We start from the raw sequence: 18,763 nt of genomic DNA, 5'->3' as shown, positions 1-18,763 counted from the left end.
TAGCACGGTAAACTCTCTTGATAGCAGTGTAACAGTGGTCCAGTGTGTTGTTTCCTCTGGTACTACAAGTGATTCGTTGATGGTAATTATTTGGTGACTTTTAATATATTCCTCATATTCTCCCTGCACACTCATCAGCATACCCTCAGAGTTTCATGTGATTGAAACATTTCTGTGCAGACTTTTTAGAATCATAGAGCACTAAAGCAGAAACAGGCCCTTCAGCCCATCTAGGCCATGCTAAAGCCATTTAAACTGCCTATCCCATCTACCAGCACTGGGACCCTACTGTATCCCTATCATCCATGTTCCTATCCAAACTTCTCTTAAATGTTGAAATTGAACCTACATCCAGCACATACACTGGCAGCTCATTCCACACTCTCATCACCCTCTAAGTGAAGAAGCTTCCCCTCTTGTTCCCCTTAAATATTTCACTTTTCACCCTTTACCCATGACCTCCAGTTGTAGTCTCACCCAACTTCAGTGGAAAAAGCCTGCTTCCATTTACCTTATCTATACCTCTCATAATTTTGTATACCTCTATCAAATCTCCTACGTTCTAGGGAATAAAATCCTAACCTATTCAACTATCCCCATAACTGGAGTCCTCGAGTCCTGGCAACATCCTTGTAAATGTTCTCTCCTGTTAACAGATTTGGTTCTAATTAAGGTGCTGTAGAATCAGTGGAGTAATAACAGGCACAGATGCTCTGTCAGTACAAAATTCCTTTAGGAAGTTGCTGTGGTTTCACTGAAAGTTGTTTGCCATTTCATTACCATGATTTTCCATATTTTCATGGTCACGGTCTGTCAAGAACTAGTTCCAAATGTTGTAAACAGGGTGAACCAGGTTTGTCTTTCATGTGTTCAGTGTAGGATAAAACTGCTCATGGTGTTTGGAATACATACTCCAACACCAACGTACAGTCGCGGAAGTTTGTACAAGCAACAGGATGCATTGCTGCAATTCACTAAGAACCCTCAAACTCTGATCCTGATTCAAATTCACACGGGCATCAAAACGTCCAGTGAAATGTGTTGTCGACGCGGCCCAAGGACGTGCTGGGGGAATGTCACAAGTGTCTCCACGCATTCCAGCACCAATGTAGCATGTCCACAATGTTCAGCAGAACCACACAGTCAGCAACAACAACAACAAGTTCTTTTGCTCCTTTTCATGCACCCACACACTTGGCTCACACGTACAAACTGTTGACTGCTGCCAGCCAGAAGGACAAGGGCAGCAGTTGCCCAGTACTTGCATGTTACCCTCCAAGTCCAACCTGGAGATACGTTCCTGTTGCTTGTCAAAGTGCTAGGTCACTCTTTCTAACAGTATTACGGGCAGAGCTGCTCCTCAGAGACTTCACCACCATTACCACCTCAAGGGCAACTACGGAAGGGCAAATGCTGGCTCAGCCCTTCCATGGGTATATATAAAACCCCTAACAACAACTTGTGTAAAGGGATAATGGGAAGATGTGCGATAAGGAATACTGCTCACTAAGGAAATGCCTTCATTGAATAGATATTTAAACAAAGGTGAGCTTGTTTGGGGTCCAGGTGCTGGCTTGCTACCGTGTGAATACAACAGGACTGCCTTATTGCACTGAGCATTTCTGCTTCTGTCTCTCGTTTACAGATGATGTCCCGTTACCTCAGGATGTGACTATTTTGACTGTATTTGTTACCGAAGAGGAATTTGCTGCCCTGCGGCAGTATTCGATTGAATGGATTTATGGGTGAGTTATGCAGGGGTCTGGGTGTGGTTCATTGTAGAGCCCTGTTCAAATGCTCACAATTAGCATGCAAATCCAAATGTCAAAATTGAGTTTATTGTCAAATGCACAATGCGCGTATGCGCTGGTGTAATGAAAAGCTTTCTTGCAACAGCATTACAAAGCAATACATGATAAATATGAATAGATAAATAAATACATTGGACAATAATAAACCAGTGACTATTGTGAGGTCGAACAAAGTGGTGAAGGGTTAGCAGAGGGGAAGAGGTTGGTCTTTGGGTATCACAGTGATCATCTCAGTGAAGGGTTAGCAGAGGGGAAGAGGTTGGTCTTTGGGTATCACAGTGGGAAGCTGCGATGATGTAAAATTGAAACACCTTGCATTTTTCTGATCATTCTGCAGATCACCCAAGAGCCCAAATCCATGTTTGTTGGAGGAAAGGGCTCAGAAACCACCGCCCTCCAGAACACTGTCAGACTGTCCAGACCCCGAGGAACTGAGTCAGGTGGAGTGTGGAAACTACACAGAGTTTCAGACCTTGTATCCAAGCTCCAAAGATAGTGACACACCAACTGTGGACTCAGTCCAGAATTATCAAGGAAAACACATCATGCAATCTCATCCAATAGACTTTGACTGCAGTTCTTCAGAGAGTGCACATTCTCAGCCACAGAGCAAAGCCTCATTGTCTTCCTCCCCTGGACACTCTTGGTCATCACTACAGTTGGATGAAGAGCATTCTGAGGGAGACTCCTTGCAGTTTGTTGATCTCTACATGGAACTGATAGAGGACAGATTAGATAACAAGAGTAATGCTGCAACTGCACGCCTTGCGTCTCATTCTGAAAACAGTTGTGGGGAAGAGCAGAAAGAGGCTGCTGTCAAATCTACTGATGATCAGCAATTGCCCTCACAGCAACATCAGAGCTCTCTTCCTAGTAATACTCAGCAGAGCCATGGTGCCACAGCTGGAGACACTCCTGCAGGGTACAAAGCAGATGGTGCGGATGTTAAGGACACTGCATCCTTGACCCATGAACTCACAGATCACGGGAACTTGGTGAAATTGAGTCTGTACATTCACACAGTGAAAGGGTTGGTAATGTCCCTTCTGGCTGAAGAAGGATTTCGAGTCAATCACAGGGCTATTGAAGATGTTGTAAGTAACTAACTCATGCCTAACATCTGGGTAGCCTCCAACCTGATGGTATGAATATCGATCTCTCCCTCTGGTAGACAAATTCCCCCTCCCCCATTCCTCACTCTGACCTTTTACTTAATCTCACCTGCCTATTACTTCCCCTTGAATCCCTTCCTCCTTCCCCTTCTCCTCTGGTCTACTCTGCTCTCCTATCAGATTCTTTCCTCTCTGGCCTTTGACCTTTGCCACTCACCTGGCCTCACCTATCACCTTCTAGCTGGCCTTTTACCCCTCCCCCTGAAGGAGGCTCTCAGCCCAAATGTCAACTATTTACTCTTTTCCATGGACACTGCCTGACCTGCTGAGTTCCTCCAGCATTTTGTGTGTGTTGCTCTGGATTTCCAGCATCTGCAGACTTCCTCCTGTTTATGATTTGTGCCTTTCATTCCCTCCGATCCATGTATTTACCCAAATGTTGAAATAGAACCATTCTCACTGGCAACTTTGCCTGCAGCCACTGCCCCAATTCCTGAATAGCACACTACACTTCTGGATATCAAATGCAGTGCTCACAGAACACAAACACTTCAGCAAAGTACAGGCCCTTCAATTGTGCCGACCTTTAAAGATCAATCTCACCATTCCCTCTGTTAGCCTCTCAGTATTCATGAGCGAAAGAACCAGTCTCCATATTTCAGGTGCACTGGTATCTCTGGGTTGACCCAGTATCTACTGAATTTACATAGAGCCGGCTGATTATATCTCTGTATTTCTAACCACTTTCTCTTCTTCCACAGTACCACAGTTCCCTAGCCTCCTTAAATGGGTTAGAAGTGCACCTAAGTGAGACTTTACTTGGTAGGAATACCTGCAACTTACTTGGCTTTAACTTCGCTCATTACGACTGCATTCAACATATACTCACAGGTCAGTATATGGTTGTGTAGGTCTGTGTGTGTTCATTCACAGGTCAGTATATAGTTGTGTGGGTCTTTGTGTGTTTGCGTGTTCATTCACAGGTCAGTATATAGTAGTGTAGGTCTGTGTGTGTTCATTCACAGGTCAGTATATAGTTGTGTGGGTCTTTGTGTGTTTGCGTGTTCATTCACAGGTCAGTATATGGTTCTGTGGGTCTGTGTGTTCGCATGTTCATTCACAGGTCAGTATATAGTAGTGTAGGTCTGTGTGTGTTCATTCACAGGTCAGTATATAGTTGTGTGGGTCTGTGTGTATTCGCATGTTCATTCTCATATACATGAAGGCTGCACATGAGTCAACTGGAACGAGTTTTGGATAACCACAGAGAAGCTCTCCTCTTGCCCTGTCATCACAAAGTGTCCATTCTCCAGTAACAATGTTTGGTAAAGTGTTTCTTCCCACTCATTAAGCAATAAAAACAATTACAATCTTTTCCGCTGTTACATTTTGCATCATTCAGTTGGTATATGAAATTCCAATGCTGAGATATTCAGGCTTCAATCAGAAAAGAAATAGAAAAAATAGAAATCAGCAGGTCAGGTTTCTTCTTCTTCAGCCCTTTACATCTTCCACCTAGCACCTTCCAGATCCTTACTTCACCCAGCTTCCCCCTCACCTGCTGTCACCCAGCACTTCAAATGAAGTCAAGTTTAAACTGTACAGAAATACAGCTGAATGAGACAGTGTTCCTGTGGGGCCAAGGTGCAAAAACATTCAAAATAGCAAGCAAACATTCAAAAATAGCAAGTAACATAATTCAAAACAGCAAGCAAAGAAACATTTTCACTCAAAAAAGAACATATTTATGATCCAAGACCCTGACCGACAATGTCTGGCAATCAATGGTACAGTCTCCCAGCAGTGTGCAGATGCACGCAATCCAGTCTGTCGTTCCACCGCTCGACCAGGGAGGGCAGCACCAATGGGTGAGCCCAGCCCCAGCTGAGCGCGGACGCTACACTATAATGCCCTCATCCGGTCTGCAGCAGCAAGCGAGCCCGAAGCTTAGACCATAAGACCAAAAGATATAGGAGCAGAATTCGGCCATTTGGCCCATCAAGTCTTCTCTGCCATTTCATCATGGCTGATCCAATTTTCCTCTAAGCCCCAATCTCCTGCTTTCTCTCCATATCCCTTCATGCCCTGACTAATCCAAGAATCTATCAACCTAGTCTTCGCTACAACGAGGTTACACAGCTCCGACGTTGATTGTCCCTCCGCCAGACAAGAGTAACAGGCCTGAGGGACTTACGTTGTCTCTGACCAACAGAGTCTTGCGATCGCAAGTGAAATATCTGAGACAGTTTCCCACGGTTATACTGCACCTACTTAAATGCTTCCAAGTTGCAGGCAGCAACATGGTCTGCAGCCCTGTCAGCTCCTCTGTACCCAAACCAGTTGTTCCAACATCCCGGCGGGCTCCTCTGGTATCCCATCCAGCCCTTTCTCCAGCATCCCAGCTGCTCCCCTGGACACATCAGCCAGTTCCTTCTCCAACATCCCGACTGGTTCCTTCTCCAAACCCCGGCCAGCCCCTCCAAAACTTCATCCGGCCTCTCCAACACATCATTCGGCTCCTTCTCCAACATCCTGGCTGGTCCCTCTGACGCATCGGCTGGTTCCTTCTACCAACACCGGTCCAGCTACTCCGATCAACAAGCAGCTCACTGACAGAGTAGCCCTGCAGTACTTGAAGTTCTTGGAGTAGAATTGTCTTTGAATCGTAAAAAAAACAAATTTTTCAAAGAACAAGTACCTTTGGTTGGCTCCCGAGAGGCCATTGCGTTTGCACGCACTACCTTTCCAATCCTGATGAAGGGTCTCGGCCCGAAACATTGGCTGCTTATTCCCCTCCATGTATGATGCCTGACCTGCTGAGCTCCTCCAGAATCCTGTGTGTGTTGCTCTTTAGGTTTTAGTCCTGGAGTTGATAGTTGCCTGAGGGCTGGTTGTTTGTGTGTGAAACAGTCTATCCCTTAGGATGAATGCTTGATCACAAACAGCACAGAGTCACTTGTCATTGGAAAAGGCACCAAGGAGGAGTATGTGCAATCTAGAAAAGAACCAGCAGGTGTCCTCAGCCACGAGGAAATCTGCAGATGCTGGAAATTCAAGCAACACACACAAAATGCCTGGTGGAACGCAGCAGGACAGGCAGCATCTATAGGACAAAGGGTCTCGGCCCGAAACGTCAACTGTACCTCTTCCTATAGATGCTGCCTGACCTGCTGCGTTCACCAGCATTTTGTAGGTGTCCTCAGTGCTCCCTGCTTTGGTAAACGTACAAGACTGGTGTTTAACCAATTTTCCTCGGGATGAATAAAGTATGACTATGACTATTTAATCAGGAAGAAGGATGAATTCTGAGTGGGAATGAAATTAGGGGAGTTGCCCAAAGTACAGTCTGAGTATATGGGCAAACTTCTAAAGTGGTGAGAGAATTGGCAGCTTGGGAAGAGGGCTGAATGGTTGTTTTGCTAAGGACACTGTCAAGGGTTGTCTCACAAGATATTCTGCAGATACTGGGTATATTAAATAACGCAAATAAAATGTTGGAGGTTCTGAACAACACACGAAATGCTGGAGGAACTCAGCAGGCCAGGCAGCATCTGTGGAAACAGGTACAGCCGACGTTTTGGGCCGAAACCCTTTACCAGAACTGTGCTCTTTTCCATAGGTGCTGCCTGCCCTGCTGAATTCTTCTAGCATTTTGTGTGTGTCGCTTGGATTTCCAGCATCTACAGATTATCTCTCGGTTGTGAGGTTCTCAACAAGTCAGGCAGCATCCACGAAGGGAATTAAACAGTCACTGCTTCAGGCTGACCTCCAAATGTCGACTGTTTATTCCCCTCCATAGATGTTGCCTCACTTGCTGAACTCCTCCAGCATTTTGTGTCTAATTTTAAGATAACGTTAGCTTTATTTGTTAGATGTTATCTCACTTGCTGAACTCCTCCAGCATTTTGTGTGTGATTTTAAGATAACATTAGGTTTATTTGGCACATGTACATCAAAACATCCAAATCTACAGTGAAAAGTGTAATTTTGTGTCTGTGACCAGTGCAGGCCGAGATTGTGCCAACACGGTGGGTAGAGCCACTGCCTCTCAGCACCAAAGAGCCAGGTTCAGTCCTAACCTCAGGTGTGGAGTTGGCACGTTCTGTCTTTGTCCATGCAGGATCCATCCCCCATCACCAGGATGTGCAGTCTGAATCAGGTTTAATATGGACGGCATACGCCATGACATTTACTTGGGGCAGTATGGTAGCGTAGTGTTTAGCACAACGCTTTACAGAACCAGTGACCTGGGTTCAATTACCACTGCTTTCTGTAAGGAGTTTGTACGTTCTCCCCTTGACTGTGTGGATTTCCTCCAAATGCTTATGATTACTCCCACAGTCCAAAATGTATCGGTTGGTAAGTTATTGTAAATTGTCCTGTGATTAGGCTAGGATTGTGGGTGGCGCAGCTCAAAGGGCCAGAAGGGGCTATTCTGCACGTGTCTCAGTAAATAAAATAGATGAACAAATACATAAGCAAACCCACAACTCACTAACCAAAACCCAACCGTCTTTGGAATGTGGGAGGAAACCAGAGCACCCAGAGAAAGCAACGGGGTCACAAGCAGAACGTACAAACTCCTCACAGACAGTGGCTAGAATCAAACCCCAATCGGTGATGGCGGTGCAGTAGGGTGGCAGGCTGCCCATGCAGTAGGGTGGTATGGTGGCACAGCTGGTAGATGCCTGCCTCACCTTGCCGGATATGGGTTCAATATTGACCTTAGGTGCTGTCTATGTGGAGTTTACATGTTCTCCCCCTCATAGTGTGTGTGGCACGTGGGCAAGTGGTTAGGGCATTGGGCCCACGATCTGAAGGTCATGGGTTTGAGTCTCGGCCAAGGCAGCGTGTTGTGTCTGAGCAAGGCACTTTAACCACACACTGCTCGAGTCCACCCAGCTGAAAATGGGTACCGGCAAATGCTGGGGGTAACCACGCGATAGACTGGCATCCTATCCGGTGGGGGGTGAGGGGGACGTCTCGTACTCTCAGTCGCTTGACGCCACAGAAACTGGCATAAGCACCGGCCTGCTGGGCCACAAGGCTCGGGACAGACTTTAACTTTAACTCTTATAATGTGGATCTCCTCTAGATGCTCCGGTTTCCTCCCACCTTTCAGGAAGCACAGGTTGGTCCTTGTAAATCCACGGACCCCTTGGTTAATGAGAACCCCTGCTGTAACTTGTCCCTAGCATGTATGTAAGCTTCAGAACCTAGGGATAAAAATTGAGATTGATGTTGGATTAGTGTTGGTGGTTGGTGTAGACTCGATGGGCTGAATGGCCTCTTTCTGGGCTGTATCTCTGAAAGTTCCTATTGGCAATGGACAGGAATGGGTGGGGAATTGGTCAGTGAAATCAGTCATTACATGCAATGTGATTCAGTAGGACAAGACATACACCAGTGAAAACACAAGCAACAAAATAATTCTTCTATTTCTCACTGTCACTCTTCTTACTTACAGCTCACCTCTGTCCTGGAGCCCAAAAGGATCACTTTCTCCGAGCCACTTCCTTGATGCACACTGACCTGAACCGCAACAGTGACCTCCGTGAAGTGACAGTCAGGTACACAGAACATGGCTTCACCTGAGCAAAGAACAGTACAGTATAGCCCTTCAGCCCACAGGTTTAACCTCTAAAACCTACCCTCTCCTACGTTGTGCTCCATTTCTCTATCATCCGTATGCCTAAGTTCGGTTGGGTTGGATGCACTTTGCTTGATCTCCGGGTTTGTAGGTCCGTGGGACTTCAGGTTTAAAATATTCTGAGTGGCGGCTAGAGAGAAATTGGTGACGAGGTGAGAGCACATTCGATGATCCCATCCATGACTGTTGGAATAATCCAGCAATTCCCAGGAAATTACTGGGAATATTCAACAGGTCAGGCTGCATCTGTTGCAAAGGAAATTGGATTACAATTTCAAGTTAAGGACCCTTCGTCAGCTCAAAATAACTTCTTTTCTTTATGAATTAGTGAATGCCAGCTCCTTCAATTTGTCCGTATAGCCCCAGCTATACAGAACAATACCACACAGTACAGGCCTTTTGGCCCACAACATTGTGCTGACCCTTTAATCTAATCCAAGATGAATCTTCCCTTCATTTTCCTTTCATCCATGTGCCTGTCTGAGAGTCTGTTAAATATATCAGCCTGTACTACCACCACCGCTGGCAGCACACTCCATGTGCTTAGCACTCTCTGTGTAAAAATACCTACCTCTGACTTCCTCCTATACTTTCCGTGAATCACCTACAACACTTGCTAGACTATTTGACTACAGGGAGAGTAAGAATACAGTTTGATTCAGAGTGCCAGCCTGAGAGCTCCCGGAACCTGGGTTCAATCCTGACCTTGGCTATTTGGCCATTCTCCCCAGTTCATGGGCTGCTGACAGATGTTCCTGGTTCACCTCTCATCACTGTAAATACCACCCCCCAGGTTGGGTAGGTAGCAAATGAATCAAAGGAGATATGGTGGGCAGGTGAAAGAAAATAAATTGCAGAGTTAGAAAGAAATAAAGATTACTTTTATAAGTCACATGTCAATCAAAACAACAAAACATGCAGTGAAATACATTGTTTGGTTTGATCAAATCAGTGAGGGTTGTTCTGGGCAGCCCACAAGGGTCGCCATGCTTCTGGCCCCAACACAGCATGTCCATAACTCACTAATCCTAATCCTGACCCGTATGTCACTAATCCTAACCCTGACCCGTATGTCTTTGGAACGTGGGAGGAAACCGGAGCACCCGGAGGAAACCCATGTGGTCACGGGGAGAACGTACAAACTCATTACAGACAGAGGTAGGAAGTGGATCCCGATCTTGAAGCTGGCACCTTGCACGAACCCCTGCACTACCAAGAAGGGAACAAGGGGAAGGGAACTGAAAGGATTGCATTGGGACCCAGCAGAGACTGACTGGCCAAGAGGCCTCTTTCTGTGCTATAGCAAAGAAATAAGTATTTCCTCAAGTTGAACGGGCCTGGAATCAGCAGGAAATGACCACAAATCAAACTTGGGTAATCTTGAAGGATTTATTCACTGGGTAAAGAGCAGTGTGGTCATGGTTTTCAGGGCAGGGGTAAATTCACATCTGGTACATAGGACTGTGTTACATCGCTTGAACTATCTGTGAGACGTCTGAATGTCATCGATTCACACAGCACAGAAACAGGCCTTTCCGCCCAACCCGTCCAAGATGCCTCTCTAAGCTTAATGCAAAGTTGTTTCCCATGATGGGGGAGTCTGGTACAAGAGGGCATGACTTAAAGATTGAAGGGCGCCCATTCAGAACAGAGATGTGTAGAAATTTTTTTAGCCAGAGGGTGGTGAGTCTATGGAATTTTTTGCCACAGGTGGCAGTGGAGGCCAAGTCATTGGGTGTATTTAAGGCAGAGATTGATAGGTATCTGAGTAGCCAGGGCATCAAAGGTTATGGTGAGAAGGCAGGGGAGTGGGACTAAATGGGAGAATGGATCAGCTCATGATAAAATGGCAGAGCAGACTCAATGGCCGAATGGCCGACTTCTGCTCCTTTGTCTTATGGTCTTATGGCCTGTGGTTGGTCCATTTCCATCTAAACCTTCCTAACCATGCACCTGTCCAAATATTTTCTAAATTGTGTTCATTTCTGGTCATCTCATTACAGGGAGGATGTGGAAGCTTTAGAGAGGGTGCAGAGGAGATTTACCAGGGTGCTGCCTGGATTAGAGAGTATATTTTATGAAGATATATTGAGTGATCAATACCTTTTCATTTTGGAGTGAAGGAGGACAAAGACAATTTGGTAGAGGTGTATAAGATTAGGAGAGGCATAGATAGATAGATAGATAGATAGATAGATAGACAGCCAGTATGGGAATGGCCAATATCAGACGAAAAACCTATTGCTGTTTTTTGAGGAAATTACAAGTAAGCTAGACAAGGGAGATGCGGTGGATGTTGTATATTTGGATTTTCAGAAGACCTTTGACAAGGTGCTGCACATGCGGCTACTTAACAAGATAAGAGCCCATGGAATTATGGGAAAGTTACATACATGGATAGAGCGTTGGCTGATTGGCAGGAAACAGAGAGTGGGAAGAAAAGGATCTCATTCTGGTTGGCTGCCGATTACCAGTGGTGTTCCGCAGGAGTCTGTGTTGGGGCCGCTTCTTTTTACGTTGTACATCAACAATTTGGATTATGGAATAGATGGCTTTGTGGCTAAGTTTGCTGATGACACAAAGATAGGTGGAGGGTCCGGTAGTGCTGAGGAAACAGAGAGTCTGCAGAGAGACTTGGATACTATTGGGCAGACTATTATTTAAATGGGGAGAAAATTCAAAGTTCTGAGATGCAACGGGACTTGGGAGTCCTCGCGCAGGATACCCTTAAGGTTAACCCCCAGGTTGCACGGTGGTGAAGAAGGCGAATGCAATGTTGGCATTCATTTCTAGAGGAATAGAGTATAGGAGCAGGGATGTGATGTTGAGGCTCTATAAGGCACTGGTAAGGTCTCACCTGGAGTACTGTGTGCAGTTTTGGGCTCCTTATTTAAGAAAGGATGTGCTGATGTTGGAGAGGGTTCAGAGAAAATTCGCTAGAATGATTCTGGGAATGAGAGGGTTAACATATGGGGAACATTTGTCCGCTCTTGGACTGTACTTCTTGGAGTTCAGAAGAATGAGGGGGGACCTCATAGAAACATTTCGAATGTTGAAAGGCATGGACAGAGTGGATATGGCAAAGTTGTTCCCCATGGTGGGGGAGTCTAGTACGAGAGGACATGAGTTAAGGATTGAAGGGCGCCCATTCAGAACAGAGATGTGAAGAATTTTTTTTTTTAGCCAGAGGGTGGTGAATCTGTGGAATTTGTTGCCACGGGTGGCAGTGGAGGCCAAGTCATTGGGTGTATTTAAGGCAAAGATTAATAGGTATCTGAGTAGCCAGGGCATCAAGGGTTATGGTGAGAAGGCGGGGGAGTGGGACTAAATGGGAGAATGGATCAGCTCATGATAAAATGGCGGAGTAGACTCGATGGGCCGAATGTCTGACATCTGCTCCTTTGTCTTATGGTCTTATGGACATCCAGTTATTACACCCCTGGATTCCGAAAGAGGTGGCTGAAGAGATTGTGGAGCCATTAGTAATGATCTTTTAAGACTCACTGGATTCTGGAATGGTTCAGGAAGACTAGAAAACTGCAAATGTCACTCCACTGTACAAGAACGGAGAGAGGCAGAAGAAAGGAAATTGTAGGCCAGTTAGTCTGACCTCAGCAGCTGGGAAGATGTTGGAATTGATTGTTATGGATGTGGTTTTGGGTACTTAGGAGGCACGTGATAAAATAGGCTGTAGGCTGTGGTCAGCATGGTTTCTCAAGGACAAATCGTACCTGACAAATCTGTTGGAATTCTTTGAAGAAATAGCAAGCAGGATAAAGAAAGGAGAATTGGTTGAGTGCTTGGATTTTCAGAAGGCTTGACAAGGTGCCACACGAGGCTGCTTAACAAGTTAAGAGCCCATGGTATTACAGCAAAGATTCTAGCATGGATAAAGCAGTGGCTGATTGGCAGGAGACAAAAAGTGGGAATAAAGGGAGCCTTTTCTTTTTGGCTGCTGGTGACCAGTTGTGTCCTATAGGAGTGTGTTGGGACCAATTCTTTTTACGTTATATGACTTGGATGAGGGAAGTGGTGGCTTTGTTGCAAAGCTTACAGATGATATGAAGATAGGTGGAAATTTTAAGGAAGTAGAGAGGCTACAGGAGGACATAGACAGATTAGGAGAATGGGCAGAGAAGTGGCAGATGGAATAGTGTCTGGAAGTGTATGGTCATGCACTTTCATAGAAGAAATGAAAGGATTAACTACCTTCTAAATGGAGAGAAAATTAAAAAATCTAAGATGCAAAGGTCCTTGCATAGGATTCCCTAAAGACTAATTTGCAGGTCGTGTCTGTGGTGAGGAAGGTAAATGCAATGTTAGCATTCATTTCAAGAGGGCTAGAGTATAAAAGCAAGAATGTACTGTAGTAACTTTAGTGGTGAGAGCTCACTTGGAGTATTGTGAGCAGATTTGGGCCTCTTACCTTAGAAAGGATGTGCTGAAAATGGAGAGTTCACAAAAATAATTCCATGATTGACGGGCTTGTCATATGAAGAGATTTTGATGGCTCTGGGCTTGTATTGACTAGAATTCTGAAGAATAAAGGGTGACCCAATTGAAACCTATTGAATGGTGAAAGATCTTGGTAAAGTGGATGTGGAGTGGATGTTTCCTATGATGGTAGGGTCTAGGACCGAAGGGGACAGCCTCAGAATAGAGTGGAATTCTTTTTGAATGGAGATGAGGAGGAATTTCTTTTGCTAGAGAGTGGTGAATCTGTGGAATTTGTTGCCACAGGCAGCTGTGGAGGCCAACTCCTTAAGCATATTTAAAGCAGAGGTTGATAAATTCTTGATGGGTCAGGGCATGGAGGGATACATGGAGAAAGCAGGAGATTGGGGCTGAGAGGGAAAATTGGATCAGCCATGATCAAATGGTGGAGCAGACGCGATCGGCCAAGAGGCCTAATTCTGCTCCTAAGGTCAATAACCCAAGGTCAGAATTGAATGTAGATCCTGGGAGTTCTGAAGGCTGTCACTCTGATATCTTGAGGAGTGGTGTCAGAGTCAGGTTTTCTACACGGAGAGGTAGGTGCCTGCCAGAGGTGAAACAATAGGGATATTTAAAAGACATTTCAACAGGCACATGGATGGTAGAAAAATGGAGGGTTATGTTCTGTATAGGAGGGAAGGTTTAGACTGATCGTGGAGTAGGTTGACCCAGTACCATGGGCCAAAGGGCCTGTACTGTGCTATGTTCTACCTATCTACAAGGTGCCATTGCTAAGACAAGGTGGTGAATTTGTCGAATTCATTGCTATAGACAACCATGGAAGCTAAGTCTTTGGGCATATTTAACACAGAGGCTGACTGGTTGTTGATTAGTCAGGATGTCAAAGGTCATGGGGAGAAGGCAGGAAAATGGGGTTGAGAGGGAAAATAAATCAGCCTTGATCAAATGGCATCACAGACTAATGGCCTAATTCTGCTCTTGTAGGCAAAGCAGCACTCCCTTGCTATTGCCAAGAAGCGCCATTTGGATGTGCAAACCTGGAGATCTGCCTTCTCTAATTATTGCCACTTTCTCCAACAGAAATGCCTCCACTGCTGTTTATAGCTGCCGCAACTCCGCCCAGGAAACCCACTTCCAACATCTTGCGACTCCAATCCATAACTCTGGGGTCCCAAATCCTCACGACAGTGCCTTTGCTTTACCCGGAAGAGCCAAGCAGAAACTGCTCAAGTACGGAGTGAACCTGCTCTGACCAGCATCGTTCTCCAAGATTGGACTACAGTACCTTAGGAATATTTGCATTTATATTTTATAGAAAAACTATGACATGTTAAAGTCATATTCGAGTTACAGTCATTACTTCCATCAGAGGGAACTGCCTTACTTTGAGTGATATCTGGATCACCGTAATGGCTTGTTTTGTTTTGTCCTTGTGCTGTGGAGCGAAGAGTGATCCCAGGTAACTTGCCAGGCTCAACAAGGTTTCTGACATTTTGCAAAATAACCAACAGATCCTGTTTGGAAACCTTCCGTGAAGTTGACCATAGTGTCAGGTGTAACAGAATAGGTTTTCATATTGGTAAAACACTGATGAAATCTTAGACCATAGACAAAGGAGCAGAAGTCGGCCATTCGGCCCATCGAGTCTGCTCCGCCATTTTATCATGAGCTGATCCATTTTTTCCTATTTAGTCCCACTCCCCCGCCTTCTCACCATAACCTTTGATGCCTTGGCTACTCAGATACCTGTCAATCTCTGCCTTAAGTACACCCAATGACTTGGCCTCCACTGCCACCCGTGGCAACAAATTCCATAGATTCACCACCCTCTGCTAAAAAAATTTCTTTGCATCTCTGTTCTGAATGAGCGCCCTTCAATCCTTAAGTCATGCCCTCTCGTACTAGACTCCCCCATCATGGGAAACAACTTCGCCACATCCACTCTGTCCATGCCTTTCAATATTTGAAATGTTTCTATGAGGTCTCCACTCATTCTTCTAAACTCCAAGGAATACAGTCCAAGAGTGGACAAACGTTCCTCATATGTTAACCCTCTCATTCCCGGAATCATTCTAGTGAATCTTCTCTGTACCTTCTCTGACGTCAGCACATCCTTTCTTAAATAAGGATACCAAAACTGCCTACAGTACTCCAAGTGAGGTCTCACCAGCGTCTTATAGAGCCTCAACATCACATCCCTGCTCCTATACTCTATTCCTCTAGAAATGAATGCCAACATTGCATTCGCCTTCTTCACCACCGACTCAACCTGGAGGTTAACCTTAAGGGTATCCTGCACGAGGACTCCCAAGTCCCGTTGCATCTCAGAACTTTGAATTCTCTCCCCATTTAAATAATAGTCTGCCCATTTATTTCTTCTGCCAAAGTGCATAACCATACACTTTCCAACATTGTATTTCATTTGCCACTTGGTTGCCCATTCTTCCAATCTATCCAAGTCTCTTTGCCAGACATCCCACCCTGCAAAAACTCATTTCAGGGAGGTAGCACCATCAACTTGCGGGGGACACCCGGAACTTCCGGGAGAGGTGGGATGCCTGCAATGGAGTAGCTCCTTAGCAGCTAGCCAGCTAGTTTAAATAACGTTAGCTATGCTAATGAACGAATGACACCTGTTAAACTCACCTCAACACGTCTCTTACAGTCTCAACCCACCACGGGCAATAGAAAAGGCACTGTTGCAAACAGTGCAGCGAGCAGCACTGTCATTATTTTTGACCCCTATTAGGCAGGGGTACACTTTAGTGTAGTCTGGGGTGACGTATGCTTTATATTTTCTTTTTTTTGGATCTCTCTCTCTCTCTCTCTCTCTCTCTCTCTCTCTCTCTCTCTCTCTCTCGCGCTTGCTTTCTTGCTCTTGTGCTCGCTCTCTCAAAAAAATTGATTTCAGTGATATTGTATGTAATTTGCAGGCATCAGGAAGCCACAATTAACATGCGGGAGACTACCGGAACTTCCGGGAGAGGTGGGATGTCTGCTCTGCAGACTCTCTGTTTCCTCAGCACTACTGGCCCCTCCACCTATCTTCGTATCATCAGCAAACTTAGCCACAAAGCCATCTATTCCATAATCCAAATCGTTGATGTACAACGTAAAAAGAAGCGGCCCCAACACGGGCCCCTGTGGAACATCACTGTTCACCACTTAGAAATCTTATAAGTTTTCTGGTGACATTTCACTGCATTTAAAGAAAAACAACAGTTTGTATTGACATAATAGAGTCGTAGAACACTCCAGCACAGAGACAAACCCTTCGGCCCTTCTAGTCTGTGCCGAACTGTTATTCTGCCTCGTCCCACCCAGACCACAGCCCTCATACCTCTTCCAGCCATGTACTTACCCAAACTTTGAACGTTGAAATTTAACCTGCATCCACTGCTTCCACTGACAGTTCATTGCACACTCACACCACCCGCTGAGTGAAGAAGATCCCCCCTCTGGTTCTCCTTAAATATTTCACCTTTCACCCTAAACCAATGACTGCTAGTCCTATTCTCAGTGAAAAAGCCTGCTTGCATTTACCCTATTTATTGTCATAATTTTCTACACCTTTATCAAATCTGCCTCATTCTTCTAGATATAGTAGAATGTTCCAGTCTCTCCAATGGTTGGTAACGTAGAATTTAATGTTGGCCATGTGGGGTACTGGGACATCTTACCCAAAGTTTGGTCAGATAAACCTTTAAGGAATATCTGCCAGGAGGTTTTGAAGCAGATGGATTTACAGGGGGAGCTTCAGACACTGGGGCTGCCAGAAATGGATGCTATCACTTTCAAATTCCAGCTCTCAGACAGACTCACACTATTGGAACACTTCCCGTGTTTGACTCTTGCATTGTGGATGCTGAATAGTTTAGCCCTGAAGGACGTTGCAATAACCTCCTCTCTCAGGGTGGGGGAGCAACACCTCATATTCCGTCTGGGGAGCTTCCAGCCTGATGGCATGAACGTGAATTTCTGGAACCTCTAGCAGTTTCCCTCTCCCCATTCTATTTTTTTTACCATCCCTCATCCTGCTGCCCCTCCCCCCCCGGTGCCCCTCTTCCTTCCCTTTCTCCCATGGTCCACTTTCCTATTAGATTCCTCCTTATTCAGCTCTTACATTTTCCACCTATCATCTCCCAGCTTCTTACTTCATCCACCCGCCCCTGCTCCTCACCTGGCTTCACCTATCACTTGCCAGCTTGTCCTCCTTCCCCTTCCCCTCACCTTTACCTTATTCTGGCTTTCTCTTCCTTCCTTTCCAGTCCTGATGAAGAGTCTCAACCTGAAACGTCGACTGCTTATTCTCCTCCAGGGATGCTGTTGGCAGAATCTCTTGTGTTTATGTTTGCAGTCACTTCTATTCAGCGATAGGTGTGTGCTGCTTCTGGGATGTGGGCCCTGGCCTTTTTACCTTGTCCCTCTACCCAAAAGACACCAAGACTAATTCTAATAACGTAATGCAGAGTTAGACACTTTCTAGGAGGCAGATTTGTTAAACAGTGACTCTCTCCACCTATTTTGATGTATGTATACCCGGGTAGAGGTGAACAGGCTGATGTAACAGTCCAATATATACACACCAGTGCATCTGCTCGTTAATGCAAATATCTAATCAGCCAATCGTGGCAGCAATGCAATGCACAAAAGCATGCAGACATGGTCAAGAGGTTCAGTCATTGTTCAGACCAAACATCAGAATGAGGAAAAATATGATCTAAGTGACTCTGACCGTGGGATGATTGTTGGTGCCAGACGGGGTGGTTTGAGTATCTCAGAAACTGCTGATCTCCTGGGATTTTCACACACAAGTCTCCAGAGTTTACAGAGAATGGTGTGAAAAACAAAAAAAAAAAATCATCCGTGAGTGGTAGTCTTGTGGGTGAAAATGCCTTGTTAATTCCAGAGGTCAGAGGAGAATGACCAGGCTGGTTCAAGCTGGTAGGAAGATGACAGTAACTCAAATAACCATGTGTTACAACAGTGGTGTGCAGAAGAGCATCTCTAAACACACAACACGTGGAACCTTGAAGTGGATGGACTACAGCAGCAGGAGACCAGAAACATACACTCAGTGGCCACTTTATTAGATACAGGAGGTACTAATAAAGTGGCCACTGAGTTTCATAGATGGGTCTTTCCTGTGGAACTCTGATAGTATGTTTATAGTGACTATGAAAACCTCTTGATATTAATGTTTTCTTTCATGGTTATTTAATATGAAGGAGCTTGTGATGTTTTTCCAAGGTGTAGTTTTGCACTTTACACCGAAATAAGTAACTTTAAGATTATTGATAGTTATTAGTAGTTAGTGTTCTTAACTTTTGAAGTTTTGCCACAAACCATATAATGAAGCTTAGTCCAGAGCATTTGAACAAATCTGAGAGGTTGAAATGGGGGGGAGACAGAGGAATGAGAACGCTAAGGGCCCATTTGCTGTTGACACCTTTCCTTTGTACATGCTGAACAATAAACAGCTCCGCTTTTAACCCTACTTCACAATTCTTTCCCTGTGTTTTTGATATGTTGCTGAAAATTTGAGAAACCAGGGGGTTAAAATTTGTTTGACTTGCAGCTGTGAAGCCTTGATCTTTGTGATGACAAGACAGAATGGAGGGAGTCAGAGAGTGGGGTGTGGTGGACATGCTCAAATCCTAGTTCTCATGACAAGCATTCAGCTGGTGGGTGTGCCCAGGGGGACAAATTCTCAGCTGGTGGGCCGGTGGGCCTGC

At 45.3% G+C, this 18,763-nt stretch overlaps 1 protein-coding gene across 1 annotated transcript in view; it reads left to right on the top strand.

Annotated features, from left to right (window-relative positions):
- hps4 (HPS4 biogenesis of lysosomal organelles complex 3 subunit 2) overlaps positions 1 to 18,519 on the top strand; it is a 77,052-nt gene extending 58,533 nt beyond the window's left edge. The window contains exons 9-13 of the mRNA XM_072247596.1: positions 1,646 to 1,745; positions 2,149 to 2,905; positions 3,685 to 3,814; positions 8,391 to 8,493; positions 14,109 to 18,519. Coding sequence (XP_072103697.1) covers positions 1,646 to 1,745; positions 2,149 to 2,905; positions 3,685 to 3,814; positions 8,391 to 8,493; positions 14,109 to 14,280 — 1,262 coding nt within the window. The 3' untranslated portion in view covers positions 14,281 to 18,519. The remainder of the gene's footprint in view (positions 1 to 1,645; positions 1,746 to 2,148; positions 2,906 to 3,684; positions 3,815 to 8,390; positions 8,494 to 14,108) is intronic.
- Positions 18,520 to 18,763: the final 244 nt, after the last annotated feature.

The sequence above is a fragment of the Mobula birostris genome, chromosome 31 (genome assembly GCF_030028105.1).
Source record: "Mobula birostris isolate sMobBir1 chromosome 31, sMobBir1.hap1, whole genome shotgun sequence".
Taxonomy (NCBI): domain Eukaryota; kingdom Metazoa; phylum Chordata; class Chondrichthyes; order Myliobatiformes; family Myliobatidae; genus Mobula; species Mobula birostris.
The sequence above is the reverse complement of the archived record's forward strand: the minus strand, read 5'-3'. Positions and strand labels throughout refer to the sequence as shown.